Genomic DNA, 16,008 nt, shown 5'->3' on the forward strand with positions numbered 1-16,008 from the left:
TCATTTTTAGTGAATTATTGATTATTTGGTCTCTACCCTCACCTACTTATGCTTTTCATTTGATCTTTGTCTTCTTTGAACCGAAAAGGAAATCATGCTGGCAAGATCAAGTTTTTGAATAGTAACATAATCAGGACCACAGATGGCAAGCTCTTCTGATTCACTGAAACGGGTACATTAAACTAAGCACCTCAAATTCACTGGCATTACTTTCTGTATATTACTGAATTTAAAGAGTGTTGCAACAAGTTGTCTCTTTGGCAGCATTTCAGTTTGCAGTCTTTCAAAAATATATCTACTACTTTAAATATTGGAGTTTAATGTAGTAGATATAGACAAAGTGATTGTTTTATTAAGAGCACAACATTAAGTCTTTAAGATAAAATTGTGTGTATTTTAAGAGAACCAATACAAAGTATTAAAAATCTAATGGAGACAATTAATAGGTATGGAAATATCTCAGGATTTAAAATCAATAAAGAGAAATTATATTTTTAACCAAAAACATATAATAATAATGACTTCATTCTTATATCCTGCCACCATCTCCCCGAAGGGACTCGGGGCGTCTTACATGGGGACCAAACTCAACAGAAACAGAGTAAAATATAGCACAATTAAAATACATTGCATTTCAATAACTGAAACAATAAAACTGAACAACAGACATCATAAAAATGTAACAACAACAATAACTATCAACCAGTAGCCAAGAACAATGGACATATTCAGATCTAAGAAGGCAGGACAGGGGCTAGTGCAATATGGCTGTAAGGGTGGGACAGTTAATAAAACGCTACAAGGCCAAAAAATGAGTTAGGACTAGGGGGGCCTAGTCAATAGATGAACCAATTTTTAAATTGGAGAAATTACCAGCATATAAGGTTGTGTTGAAAGTAAAATATTTATGGCTAACCAATAAAATATTAACGCATAATTAACCTATAATTATGAGAGAGTTTGGAAGGAGGTAAAAAAAATTAGACAGATGATAAAGAATCCAACTAACTTGGATAGGGAGGATAGCACTGATAAAAATGATTGTATTAACCAAAATGTTATTTTTATTTCAAAATTTACCAATTATTAAAGGAATAAAGATTTTGAACAATGGAGGAAGGATTTGGTGAATTTTATATGTGCAGGTAAAAAAAACAGAATAGTATATAGAAATTTGATAGATGCAAAAGACAGGGGATATTTGGCACTATCAGATCTTAGATATTATTATGAAGCAGCAGCTTTTAGTTGATTATAGGAATTGATAAAATTAGATAATCATTCTCTACTTAACATAGAGGGTTATAATTTAAGACTCGGGTGGCATACCTATCGTTGGTATGAAAAAGGTAAGATACATCAAGATTTCAATAGACACATATTAATATTGAATCTGTTATATACTTGGAAGAGATATAAGGGAGGAAGGGAACTGAAAATTCCTTTATTGTTATGCCCATCAGAAGCGCCCATAAGGCCCATCCAGCAGATAACAAGCTTAAGCTGACATAACAAATCATGAAATAAGATCTTACAGAGAGAATCTGTTTAAAAAAAAAGATTAATGGAAATTAAAAGGGAGAGAAGAGTTAGGTATCAATTATTGGGTCCAGTATCATCAATTATATGATTGATTTATGAAAGATGTTAGAGTAGGTTTTCAGAAACAAAATCTAAGCTGGAGAGCATGTGCCATCACACCCAGACACTATAACGTTAAAACTAAGATGTGCTTCTCTCTTTATCTGGGCGAACTGCTGGGGGTCTTTCTTTGAAGCAATAACTCATACTTTCAGCAACTGATGCCAGTCAAGATATGAACATCAACAAAACATTTATTTCAAAAGTCTTTGGCAGACTTGGCACAGCTTGACAAAGTTACAACACAAACAGTCAATTTGGGAAACCATAGAGATGTTCTTTCTTTTCCTTCAATTACTGAGGTAACCTTTCTCCAAATGGTAGAAACAATCCTGGGATATTTCACCCTAACGCTGAGCTGCTATGGTTAGAAAGAACAGGTCTTCCCCTATCTAAGCACAAGGTTAGTTTTGGAGATGAAGTAATGCTCAATAGTATTCAATAATTATTTCTCTCTATTTCTTAAATACTCAATTACTCAATTCCTATTCTATCTATCTATCTCAGTATCCCAATTGCCTATCTATCTATCTATCTATCTATCTCAATTGTACTCACAATGACCTTTCAGAGCTTTGCCTGTCTGACCAACAGCACATCTGAGTCTTTTTTCTCTACTGAAGGAGGCAGGGGAGATTCCAAAATGGAGATCTCAACCCCAGGAAAAAGGGCGGACTCCAAACCCAAAGAGATACTTTCTAAACCAATAACTGCAGAGAGCCTGCAGCCTGGATTGCCGGACTCTGTTCTGTTTAACTTCCAGGGTGCTGCTGGGTCTATAGCAACCCTGGGGAAATGCAAAGGAATGCTATCCCATGCAGCTAAAAGGCAACGTAAACCATGCTCCTGGAAGACTGAACAGAGAATTTTTGATAAGGGGAATAAGGGCTTAGTTTCCAGATTGTCTAAATATATTTAAGAATATAATCTACAAGATAATAGAATAAAAATCAATTATGATTTCTTGGGACAAAGATTTAGGGAAAATATAGATTTAGAAAATTGGGAGTGTCTCTGAAAAACGGTATTTAAAATTTCAATATCAGGTTCTTTTAGTAAAATACAGAAATGTGTCTTTTGGGACTATTTAGAAAGGCAGTAAGCCAAAGTGATAAAGAAATTTGTCAATACAGCTTTGTAGCAGCTAGAATGATAATACATAAATCCTGGAAGGGTGAAAAGGAGCTATCTAAGAAAGATTGGAGATAAATGTTTTTAGAATATGCACAAATGGCCAATCTGCCTAAGGGACTTTGAAGTGAAAATAATGTAGAGTTTGCAAATAAATGGAGACTGGCTTTTGTTTATTTTGAAAGAAAGGCAAAGGTGGATTTTATGGAAGTTTTAAGGAGAATATTTTAAGGAATTTTACAAGGGTAGGTGTTATGTGGCATAATTATCAAGTGATTGGCAACTGAAGTCCTAGGTGCTGGACTCACAGGTGTTGGAAAGGAAGGATAGATTAGTTTGTTGTGTTTGTTATTACTGTATTTTGTTTATTTTGTCTGTAATTGCTTGTATTAATTGTAATTGCTATTTCATTTTTATATAAATTAAAAAATGAAAAATGATAAAAAGATTAAATGCATTGCAGGCTGTTTTGTCCAAACATCTACAATTCTATTAGAACCAACAACATATACAATCTATTTCACACAAGGCGTTCTTTCAGATCAGTCTTTAGTGGTGGGGTTACTTGGGCTATAAAGTCAGCCCATAAACACATTACCAAGATTCTAATTATTTAAGTCAAAGAATACTTTGATCTTTAGTCTCCCTGGGGCATACAAAAAGGTTATTAGTTTTCTCTATGGGATGATATCAAGACTTCATCACAGCTCTCAGTTTTACTGAAAGATTAAGTGGGTTCCTGCAGGGTTCATTTCTAAGAGTAATTTTTGTCCAAGATGCAGCACCTTGCACTAAACTGAAGAGAGAAATGAACACAGAGGAGATACACAGAGTGAAGATGCCCATTAAACCTCTTAGCACAACCTACTACAACTACAATAGCACTGCTTATGGCCAATCCGGGAGAGCGATGTTTGATGAACACTTTACAAATGTTTAATAGTGGAACCTAATCCACAGGAAGCTTCAAGATCAGGCTCTACCCCCAGCGGATAACAAGCTTAAGCTGACAAAATAACCCATTCACTGAAAATGCTTTCCCATTTCTCACTTTACCTTTAGCTTCTCTTTCATGTCCAAAGTCTCTCTCATCTTCTTGTACTCTTTGATCTCTGTGGCCTGAATAGCAGCTTTTGATTTCAAAATCCAGCTCAACAGCTCAGCAATTTCAAAATCAAGTCTAACGTAAGAGATTGAATAATATTGTCAGTCATGTCTCTCTTCAATCATTTCATTCCTCTTTATCTAGATATACCAAGTTCAGTATATACTCAGTGTTCTAATAGTGCAGTCTTAGTCAAACCTGAACAGAATCACATCTTGGATGATTCAGAAGATTTTCAGCAAAATTGTAAACCTATGGTACTTTTTTCAAACTCTAAACAAGGAGACATAAACTACTATTATGAACACTTCTCTAGTCAGAGAACACTATTTGAAAACAATTACTTTACATATTATAGTTATTGGAGGCAAAGCCATTAGTTTGTGGATTCTGGATGTTGTAGTTCAAACAGCAATTTTACAAGTTCTGTTACAGCCTGGCCTGAAAGTATATATGCAATAGCTCTGAATCATAATACATTATGGCCCCCATTGTTCACATCCAACAAAAATATCCTCTCAAGGTATAATTCTAGGTCCAGAAATATCATTCTATAATATCCTTGGGCCAGAAATCCTTCATTTCAATATGTATTTTATGTAAATATGTTTTAATATGTGTATCTTACAGAGTGTTTTTAAATGATTCTGTGTTTTGATTATGTGTTTTAGCAATGCTGTAATCTGCCTCGAGCCATGAGGAGAGGCGGGTAAGAAATATTATTATTATTATTATTATTATTATTATTATTATTTAAATAGAATTTACTATCATGTGTGATTTCATGTAAAGTCCAGGAACAAGATACATTGCAGACACTGCACTATACACATCAATAATAGTGATCTGCCCTGTTTCCCTTCTCCATAATAGCACATTGGATTACTACAGCTGTTGATCCTCCCGTTCATTATCTCAGCAAACATGTGAAAAGGGGCAACACTCTGAAGCCTAATGGAGCCACGCAAATGGAAGCCATGAAAGAAAAAGAGATTACAAATGTTTACAAGTAGTGGCTTCCTCATTGTCTTGGCGTCATCACTGACAGTCCTTTTTTGCAAGGTTGCTTTTAACCAAAGTCCAAAGTATGAATCTATAAAATCTAATGTCATTTTCCATGAAGAGTTCTACAATAACATCCCAACCATATCTGAAAATGCAGGATTTTAAATATGAGCATGAATAGTGAAAAAACTGAGAGATGACTAAGAAATCATAACTGAAATTATTCTTACTTTTTCTTCATTTCAGTATCCAGATAGTTTTCTTTTCTCTTTGTTGGAGGTATGGGTGGAGGAGACTGTTCTTCTCTGGAGAGTTTAACTGTTTTCTGTTCTTTAACAAGAGCTGTTTCTGTGCTGAACTTCTGTGCAATCTGGGATATCCCAACATTTGCAGCTGCTTGAGCAACCTAAAAAGAACACAATTATCCAAAGCTAGCTTTGATCCAATGAAATTATACAATAATTTGAAAGAATCAGTAACATTTCTGTATAAAAACAAAAGTGGTAAATAGCTATATTTTCACATAATAATAAACTATTATAGCCCAAGTCAAAACACTTAGTCCCTACTATCACCACTTCTTGCACCCATCTAGGATGGAATTATCAGTTTATTGTCAGTTTCTCTTAAATTCAGGCTGTTGTGCACAGATCATAATTCTTTTCTCTATTATTCATTATTTATTACAAACTCTGTTCTGTTTCCAAAGTTATCTGCTTCAAACTACAGCTTATCCAACTAGCTTTTTGAAATAACTAGAACTTATGATGAACCATGACATTTCATTTGTACACAACAATAAAACCAAGATTAAGGAAAATTCTGCCATTCTAAATGAAGGAAGGAGGGAAGTCATGGCTTTGAGCCTGTTTGCACTTCTAAACAAGTAGGGAACAACTGGTGGCCCACAGTATAGCTGCATCTCAAAGTTCTTATTGTGGGCCTCCCATATTCCCAGGCAGAAGGACTCTGCAACCTGCCACCAGTGCTCCTTGAAAGGAAAATTCAATTTGATGGGGGGGGAAAGGATTAAGGGGAAGCCTGTAATGACACATGCCACCCCAGTAAGCTAAAAAAAAAAACACCCTAAATGGCACACCATTCAATTATCTTTCTACTCGGCTTCAATGGGCCCCTTAGCACTCAGGTGAATGGACCAGGTAATTTTAGTTTGAGGTAAGAAATATCTGGAGGTGCATCTATACCAGGAGTGGAAAAACTGAGCCCCTTGGCAACATATGACACCTAAGTCCCACTTCTGCAGCACCTGAAACCTCTGGTTTTTCCCCCCAAGTTACCAAGCCCCCACATCTCACATTTTTCAGGATCAATAATAGAGAAAAGAATTGAATGCAGAAAAGTCCTGCTTCAAAACACAACTGTTTTCCTACCTAGAACCTGCAACCTCCTCAAAAGGATGTTTTCACAATTTCTATTGCAACACAACATTGCAGTTTATTCTGCAGGCAAAACTTGCCCCCTGCCTTCTACACAATTGATCATACGTGCGCTATACCAATTTGCAATGAAACATTAAACAATCGTCAAACAGTACAATAAAACTTCAAATAAAAATCACTTATTAAACAACAGGGATTTTTTTTTTGAAAAAAAAAACCTATTTTTAAAATCAATAAAAACTTAGCAGAATAAACAATTAGACTAAAAAAATGAGCTCCATAGCAAAAACTTCTCTTGCAAGAATTTCAGAAATGACTAACTGGAGGATATAGGGAGTCATCGATCACAAAAGGTTCTGGGGAAATACTTTTTTCTTCTCAAATAAAACTGAAGAAGTATTTCACTGACATAAAAAAGATTTACCCCTCCCAGAAGAGTGAAGTGTTTCTGCATGATTCCTTGATTTGGATGTACTTCCTTATGGAAAACAATGGGATCGACAGTATCTTCTAAAGGGGGTAACATTGCTATTTGTTTGATCAAAGGAATCACAATTGCTTCAGAATGCAGACCACAGCAAAGCCTGGCTGAAAGGAGGTTAAGGCCAGAATATTGATTTATTTATTTTTTTGGGCAGGGGTATAATTTGTAGTCAAACTATATTCTTCGTCACCATGCACATACTTTGATTTAACAATGATTGACTGAAGGAGGCTGCCCACTGTGCCCAAGCAGCCTCCATAAAGCTGCTTAAGGCCGCGCCAAGCAGCGGGCCTTTCTGCTGCATCTTTAGTTCCCTTGTTGTACTTCCTCCATATTTCCTATATTCTTTTCAAGGTAGGAAGACTAACATGGAACAAACTGGGTTGCTGTGCGTTTTTCAGCCATGAAAGCCTTTGACAACACATGTAACAAGTTGTTCTAAATATAAAACTTCCATACTGACTCTAAAATGTATGCCTTTGAATACTGAGTGAAAAGTGTTCAATTTCTTTTGGGACAACTTCAACCCCATAAATGTTAAAACATTTAAAAGGAAAGTATTTTAAAAACACACATTTCAACTTTGCACGAATTTAGACTGAATACTCAATCTCATGTGCTACTTTGAAGTTTGAAGGGGTTCTTCTGAAACACTTCATAAACCTCTTCAAACACTATTTAACTTTTCTCCACATCTAGGCTTTGGTACTCAAGAAATAAGGGCCAATTTATTCCACACTGGTACAAAGAAATAGATTTTTAAAACCACTGAGATTCCAAATCCTCTCTTAACAAATTTGTTAAGGTTAACGTCTACATTTTAGTGAAAGATATTTGGAAGCCATACAAGGAAGATAGTATTTTTATGGTACCTGGTTAGAGTAATCCTCAAGTTTCTGAACTAAACTGTCCCACCGTTGTGTTAGTTCTTCCAAATCACTGTCAATGTTCTTCAATGCCTTCTTGTTGTTTAGGAGCTGTGTGACATCCTGGGCCACCTCATTTACTTGCTCTAATGTTTGGCGCTTCATTCCCATATCCTCTTTCAGAATCTGACAATGAAACAATAGTAGCCATTACCTTTTGGAGAAATTTATTTCATACAAATTTCCTAAGCTAACAACCCCAATGTTCCTAGGAAGGAAAACACCTAATAATAAATGCATGTCACACCATTGAACTGAAACAAAGAAAACAATGTTGGCGTAAGCATCCACAACAGCTGCATTAGTGGGTATTTATTTTTATGTCTGCTAAAATCTTGGTTTCCACTGAAAATTGGCAAGAGCTTTCCCTAATATGTGTACCTATATAACATTTCTATCATGTAGCTGCTGTTATAATCCAGCAGTCCTAGTGCATTCCCATAAGTTCTCAGTAACAGTTGCAACAGTTGCAGGAGCCCCCGGTGGCACAATGGATTAAACCCTTGTGCTGGCAGGACTGAAGACCGGCAGGTCGCAGGTTCGAATCCGGGGACAGCGCAGATGAGCTCCCCATGCGGGGACATGAGAGAAGTCTCCCATAAGGATGGTAAAACACTGAAAACATCCGGGCATCCCCTGGGCAACATCCTTGCAGATGGCCAATTCTCTCACACCAAAAGCGATTTGCAGTTTCTCAAGTCACTCCTAACATGAAAAAATGGTTGCAACTGCTTCAATACCTCAGAGAGCATTTAATCATGACTCGTGCATGCAGCAGACTTGGGAAACTCCAGGAAATGCAGTTTCCATCATGCATCTCATTTTCTCCCTTTTCTGCAAAAGAATAATATCCACATATTTGTGGCTTGGTTTGTTGCCATTTTGACTGCTTTTTTTTTTAAGTAACATTTTCAATTTGTTCCCTATCTAACAGATTTTCAAAAGTTGACCAGTCACTTGTCCTTCAAAACAAAAGAGCTGAGTGTATTGTAGTTTTCACACTGCATTCTTCAGTCTCAGATACAACCCAAGAGAATTCTTCCATGTCTTTAGAAAGTAATTTAAGAACTTGCTGGACCATGAAATTAGTACAAGGATGGGACAAGGATGATCCTCCGGCACTGCAGAGATGGTAAGTTGGCACCAGGACAAATATTTAAGATTACGACGCTATCTTGGAATGCAAAGCAAGTAATACTCACTGCCAGCTTTCTAACATTCACACCAAGCTCTTTTTGATCTTTGAAGTTCCTGGTTTGTACTTTGTTCAAAGCCTCCTCTTTTTCAATTAGCCAGGCCTTCAATAAGCTCTGCACAGAGGGAAACAAGCATACCACAGAAATATTTACACATTTTATTAATCACTACCATTGCCATGGAACATTAATTTCAATAGTGTTTTGGAATTAAACCAGTGTTTTGGTTTGTCTTGTTGTCCTTAGTTACAGCAAAGCAAGGCAAAAGGCTATCTTCTGTTTCCCACCACACTTTGTGTCATGCTGCTTCTACAATTCTGTAGAAATAACTTAGTGGGATGGAATCTACATGCTCTGTTGCTAGAAATTCATATGCTAGTATGCCGGATTATGCAATGAACTCAGTTCGGTTTCATAATCACTGCCAAAGTAATGGCACAAAATTCTGTGTTCAAGAAGTGGGAGAGTTTTCAAGCAAAATTTAAGATAACAGCAGCTATTTTTTCCACATTTCTATTGTGATACATGTTTAACTTGCTGAAAGTCCACCTCCCTTCCTCCACTGAAGCTTTATCACCAGTCCTTGTTTCCACAAGAAGTCAAATTTTTCAAAATCCAATTCTCACAGGGTCAGAAAGTGAGGTAAGATCTTCTGAACAGGGGCGCAGACAACAAAACAAATACTATGGGGCTGTTAGCCCTTCGCTATGCTATCCAAAATTTATACATGGCTGGACTTAAACTTTAAAAATCTACCTGTTCCAACTTTCATACAAATTCAGCTTAAGAACAAACCTACAGAACTCATCTTGTTCGTAACATGGGGACTGTCTATAGCCAGAAAAAAAGGATGTTTGCACACTCTAGCAAGTATGATGAGAAGTTTCTTCACAATACAACTAAAACTTATGGAGGAGGAGAGGATGTTCAAGTTTTCTTTCCATGCCTGTTTTTAATCCTGTTAATTAGCAGGTCTCCCCCTTAGCTATTCATAATTAGCATTTTTTAAAATTTGCACGTTAAATGGAAAACTAAATTTAACCTCGGATCTAGTTTGGCAAGCTGATGGAGCAGAATAGCAAGATAAGCAACAAGCTTCTTATTGTGCTTGTAGGGCCTCAGTAGCATTTAGTTAAGTGCCGTGGGAAAGTGAATACTGCACTAGTGGTATCTATTAGAGCTCTTATTTGTTTGTTTATTTATTCATTCATTCATCATCACAACCCTAAGGAATCAATCATTACACGAACAATCCTATATGCTAGGATGAAATTGAAATACATCTTAGATTCAATTTAATATAATTCTAGCAGACAGTACGTATTACCAAAAATATTTTCCTCAGTATAATTTAGCAAATTGTATTCAAGCAATTCCAAAAATACAATTAAATTCTCAAATTACCTGAAGCAAATTATTGTAGAACTCAATTGCACATTTACTATAAACAAATAAATAAAATCTGAACATCTCAAAAGGACTTCATCATGGTACATATTTATACTCCTCTAAGAGTGGCAGCTGACAAAAAGCCATAGGAAATGTCAGCGCCTTCCCTAAAATAATACCAAGTGATAAACTGAGATAGGTATGTGTGAAGATTTACTCAACTCAGTGTAGTTTAATGGTATTTATATACCCATAAAACAGCATAACTTATTCCCTATAACTTGTCTTGACAAAGCAAAATCTTCTGAATATTTTTAACGCAGAAAACTAATCAGAACCTCAATCTATATTTATCAACAAAACAGTATTTCTAAAAGTATGCTTCTTTTGATGAAGTAGTTTTCCTACTTCAGATGGAAACTATGATTTATTTCTGAACTAGTTTGGAGCAGTTAAGGTACAGCTGCACACATTCTGTGCCAAACAAGAATAAAGTATGCAGTAGAAAATAATTTGCTGTATAGTTGGGAATATGTAAATAATGTAAAATAGGCTTATTTTAATATAAAATAAAGTTATAGGGATTTCAGTAGCACAGTGGGCTAAACCACTGAGCTGCAGAACTTGCTAATCAGAAGGTTGGTGGTTTGAAACTGTGGACATGGGGAGCTCCCGTTGTTAGCCCCAGCTTTTGCCAACCTAGCAGTTTGAAATGTGAGTAGGTCAATAGGTACCGCTTTGGTAGGAAGGTAACGGTACTCCATGCAGTCATGCTGGCCACATGTCCTAGGTGGTGTCTATGGACAATGTCGGCTCTTCGGCTTAGAAATGGAGATGAGCACCACCCCCCAGAGTTGACTAGACTTAATGTCAAGGGGAAGCCTTTACCTTGTTAAGGTTATTTCTTATAAAAAATGGATAATTTGCTGTATAGTTGGGAATATGAACAACGGAAAATGATACTGGATTGTGATTAGACGATGAGACAACGCTGAATGGTTTTCGTAGTAATGACGATGTTTTGTATAATGCTGGATTGTGAATTGTGTTTTTATACTGTGTCTTGAATTTTGTTCTTCCTATGTTGTACACCGCTGTGAGTCGCCCCCGGGCTGAGAACAGCGGTATAGAAGCAAAGTAAATAAATAAATAAATAAATAAATGAGGAAAAGAAAGATACCAATAATATTACTATAAGGCTGTGGAGACTGAGAGGTTACAGGCATTCATAACCTTATATTAACAGTATATTTATTGAGAGCAGCTACGTGATTGCTCTATCTGTGGTGAAGAAGAATAAAGACAGAAAGCTATGTCTACTTGCTTTGGTCCAGTTCTGTTGCTCCCAGTGATGTCAAGTGCCAATATATGTTAAGTCAATGTCTGGAATTCTGTTGGGCAGTGTAACCTAAAGTTGTGCATTCCTGAGTGTTTCCTGAGTGTTTTGTATATATGATTCCAATCTCCACTTGGGTGGGAAAAGATCCTGTGACTGAGGATGGTTTATTCACTGTCAATTGGGAAGTGGATGGCTAATGTTCTCATCCACACCCTCAACCACCATGGGGGAGAGGGGATTGTGACAGGGACCTTGCTTCTGCTTGTTACACTAGATATCACTCACACATAAGTCAGCCGCTTCCTAGTTGACAAGGGAACAGGTTCCCACCCTCCAGCAATCATAGCTGCTGCTTCTCAGCAAGTGGGCATTGAAGAGATAAGGAGAGATGAGATGACACTTAGCACAGCACTACAACGACAGTTTACATTAATCTGCAACAGGATTCTGTCCACAATTTTGATGTGGCTTTGCTATTGTCCCTAGCATACAGAGTTTGCAGTCATAATTAGGGAGTGCATTTAAAAACCTTGAACTATATGATCTTATAAGACAGTGCTCACACTATGGTCTGATCTGAGGGTATCCTTTCTTCTCCCATTGCCATCCCCAGTTTGACATCACATTTTTCAGGGCTCTTCACAAAACAAAATTTCTGTAGACTTGTGCCCCACCATCAGAAGCAATCAGACCTTTTCTGGCTCTGGCACGTATAAGAGGTTACCATTGGAGTCGCTTCCCTACAAGTGTTACTGATGCTAGTAATTCTGAAGAGCCATCTATAGTTGTTACATAACAGAGCGCAGGGTTACAACATGACCATACAAAGTAGCTTGTGGATAAAGTCAGACAGGGAAAATATCTATTTTTCTGGCACCAGATCTCTAGCCTTTTGTGTAGTAGGAAGAAAAACTTACAAGCAGCCATGGGTCAGAGTCTCTAAGGAACAGAAGCAAAAATGACAAAAATGTACTTTTATGAGAGAAAATCAATCCCTCACCACAATTACTTGAAGACAGGAGGCTAGAACACTGACTGGCGTGATTTTAAAGAAATGAAGTATTTTACATGCATCTAGGTTAGGCATAAGGAGAATACAGCCCATGGATCACATGCAGCCACCTGAGCTCCAGTTCTGCACCCCCAAGACCTCTCCAGAAACTCCCAAACCCTAGCCAAAATTTGGGAGGAAAGTGACAGCTTGTCTTCAGTGAGTTTTACATCTGAAAACAAGCTCAATTTGCCCCAAACTGCCTGAAAACGTGGTGGTTTCTTCTACTTCCCCACTGAAAAATCTCCAAAATTTCCTTAATTCAAAGTAGCCATACAGTGAGCAGAAAGCACAGAAAAAGTATCCAGAAATGCACCCAGGGCACACATATGTGGCCCACAGAGAACCCAGAGCAAAACAAACCCTAATCTCACACAATTGCTCTCTGCGCTATAGGTGTTTTGACACAGCTTGACTCTGAACAAGGAAGAAGCTACAATTTGGGCCTTAAAACTGTTGTGAAAACTTTGTTTTAAATATATATATATCAGCAATATAAACTGGGCAACAGCCACAATTACAACCAATTTAATGAGAGTTTTAATACCCTTGGCTGAGAATACAACCAAGTTTTGACAATCCATTTCTTTCTCTCTCTTTTTTTAAAATCCTGTTTAAATAACAATACATCTCTTGAAAGACTTGAATAATACAAGGTATTTATTAACTAAAGTAAATCTAACCTGCTCTTCCAATAGTTCCTGCCATAAGATATTGATCTCTTGTAGTTTGAGCCACCGCTCTTCAGTCCAACGACAAACTGCTGTCCAACGTTCACCAAGCCTCTGGAAAAAAATAACAAAATATATTTCTGAACCTATATATTTTCCCCAAATTGATGGGAAATCCAAATGCATAGAAATATAATTATTTTAACCTGATTTTATATTAATCAACATATAGACTTTTGGGCTTTCTTCCTGTAGTAAAGAATAGGAAAAGATTTGAAAAATCTGAAGCATTCAAGTGCAATGGTTTCTTGGAAGTAACTATAAAGTCCCTATTTCAGACAAAAAATATATTTCAGGGTTAATAACTTACATTTAACTCCATATATACGATACATTATACTGTCCACAAATCAGTTCAAACAAAATCTCAGTTTCTACTATGATGGCTTTCAAAATTCCAGGTTGTATTTGCTGATGGTGAAAATACAGGATCAATGAGACAATGGTACTTCGATCATATCAGAAATCCCATGTTTGCTTAGACATTTGAAATTATTTTGGTGAATTAATCCATTACAACCAATTCACTCATGAGAAAAACACCCCAATAAACACTGTATTCTGTTCACCACAAGCATTCACCCAAATGAACCTGCCCAAAGTATGTGAAAGTGGCTAATATGAGAGATGGTAACAAAACAAGAAATCCAAGCTTCTAGAAATCCTTGAAATAAAAGGGGGGGATTCATAACTGAGATGGTTAGCAAAATCACATATCTATTACCTATTGAACAAGACTAATCACAACACCATAAAAACTAAAGGGTAGAATAGTACCACACATTGTGACCTTCACCCACCTGCAGTTGTTCCTCTAAGACAGCTGTTGCACTCTCCCCACTGTTTTCATCAACAATGACCACCATGTGAGTCAGAGAGTTAACTTTAACTTGCTCAGTTTCGAGATCATTTTGAAGCTCCTGAAAATGACAACCATCAGAAGTGACATTACAGAGTATTGTTCTTGCATTTCATTCAATGCTTGGGGGTGTTTTTTTATATCTTTCAGTAAATGTTCTTCTAATCAGCCAAGACAGTTTGAATATAACCTTCTAACCCATGTACATCTAGGCTGGCAACTGGAGGGACAATCTCCCTTACAATGTGATGTGTAGTAATTACATTGCTCCTATGCCCAATACTTGAACAGGGGCAAGTGGACAGAAGCCAAATCCAGCTGCCTTGGGAGTGTGGTAAGCTGGAAGCCACTGGCTGCTTCAGCTGCTTAATTCTAATAGAAAAGAAATTAGAACAGCAAACTGTGTTGAAATGTTCAATCAATTAAAATTACTGATGGTTTGAGGATAATGCAGATATGCCATTTGGAATGATGACTCCCAAACCTGCCTCCAGCCAAAACAGTCAGCAATGAGATATACATGCCTCTGAAACTCTATCCTTCCATTTGCATTTCACATATTTCAATCAGACTGAAATATTTTAATCAATTCCACCTAATATTTTGTGTGCATCCACTATATCCCTCCTCACAAGTGATAACTATCTTGTTCTACAAAACTAGCCCAATGAAAATGATTGCTAAGAGCTCAGGAATGGTAAAGGGGGCAGAACATTTTTTTCCATCTGGCTATATTTCAAGTATTATGAAAATGCAGTTTCCTTCCAAATGAAAAAAGAATGCAATACAATAACAAGATGACTGAGTGAAAAATCTCACAGGCTACATCCAAATATTTTAGCAAATAGGCCTTTCCAAAAAATAATTCAATTTGGCTGAAATAACATGACTTGAGAGGCTTGATTCTTATTTTAAAATACATGCTTCTATTTTAATACTTCCAGTATAGCTGCAACATGAAACTTTGCTATTTAGAGGCTTTTCCCTCCCTATCATATACATTACAAGTAGTAGTAAAAATACTTTATGTTCATCTATCTGCTGTTGGAAGGTCTTCAAGTCTCCCATGAAGCCCTGAGATTCCATCTTCTGAATGCGTTCTTCTGTCTCACTCAACCAGTCAGACAGTTGCTGCAGTTGCTTCTTCTGTCTTTCCATCAATACATCATGGAGGCTGCAGATACCAAAAACAACAAAGTTAATTCTAGCAGCACTGTAAATAAACAAAATGTCCTTAAAAGGAACTTATGCGAATTTATACAGAGGTAAATTCCACTGTCTTCAATCAGGCTTCCTCTTACATGGATTGTCCATAGGCTGCAGGCCTACAGAACAGGCCAAGAGAACTCAGAGGGTCTTATTTCTGGAAAAAATACACAAAGTGCATACATTTATCAGCCTGATTAACTCAAACGGATTAACTAAATCTCACTGAACTCAAATATGACTAGGACATCTCTGGGTTTCATTGGATTAAATCCAACCATGTCTGTGGCATCATAAAATAGGCATAGCTGGCAGAATAGACAATCACCCTCCCAATCCTAAACTATTCCATAAAGTCAAAGAACACTCTAGAACAAATATGATGATGATGTAAAGAGAGGAAATCAATGAAAAAAGGTGATTAGACAATCACTTGAACAACACTGGATGGAATCCTACTGTTTTTAAAAAGTATAAATTCACTAAATTCTGTTTTTTTAAAAAAAAAAAAAGAAAATCTCATACATTTCTTAATTCTATTGAAT

At 36.7% G+C, this 16,008-nt stretch overlaps 1 protein-coding gene across 1 annotated transcript in view; it reads right to left on the reverse strand.

The window, feature by feature from the left end:
- The window catches only part of UTRN (utrophin), a 406,557-nt gene that overhangs the window by 304,726 nt on the left and 85,823 nt on the right, over positions 1 to 16,008 (reverse strand). Inside the window, exons 12-18 of the mRNA XM_060753499.2 lie at positions 15,281 to 15,431; positions 14,199 to 14,318; positions 13,351 to 13,452; positions 8,895 to 9,002; positions 7,639 to 7,818; positions 5,113 to 5,288; positions 3,829 to 3,952 (exon numbers count right to left, since the gene is read on the reverse strand). Coding sequence (XP_060609482.2) covers positions 3,829 to 3,952; positions 5,113 to 5,288; positions 7,639 to 7,818; positions 8,895 to 9,002; positions 13,351 to 13,452; positions 14,199 to 14,318; positions 15,281 to 15,431 — 961 coding nt within the window. The remainder of the gene's footprint in view (positions 1 to 3,828; positions 3,953 to 5,112; positions 5,289 to 7,638; positions 7,819 to 8,894; positions 9,003 to 13,350; positions 13,453 to 14,198; positions 14,319 to 15,280; positions 15,432 to 16,008) is intronic.

The sequence above is a fragment of the Anolis sagrei genome, chromosome 1 (assembly GCF_037176765.1).
Source record: "Anolis sagrei isolate rAnoSag1 chromosome 1, rAnoSag1.mat, whole genome shotgun sequence".
Taxonomy (NCBI): Eukaryota; Metazoa; Chordata; class Lepidosauria; order Squamata; family Dactyloidae; genus Anolis; species Anolis sagrei.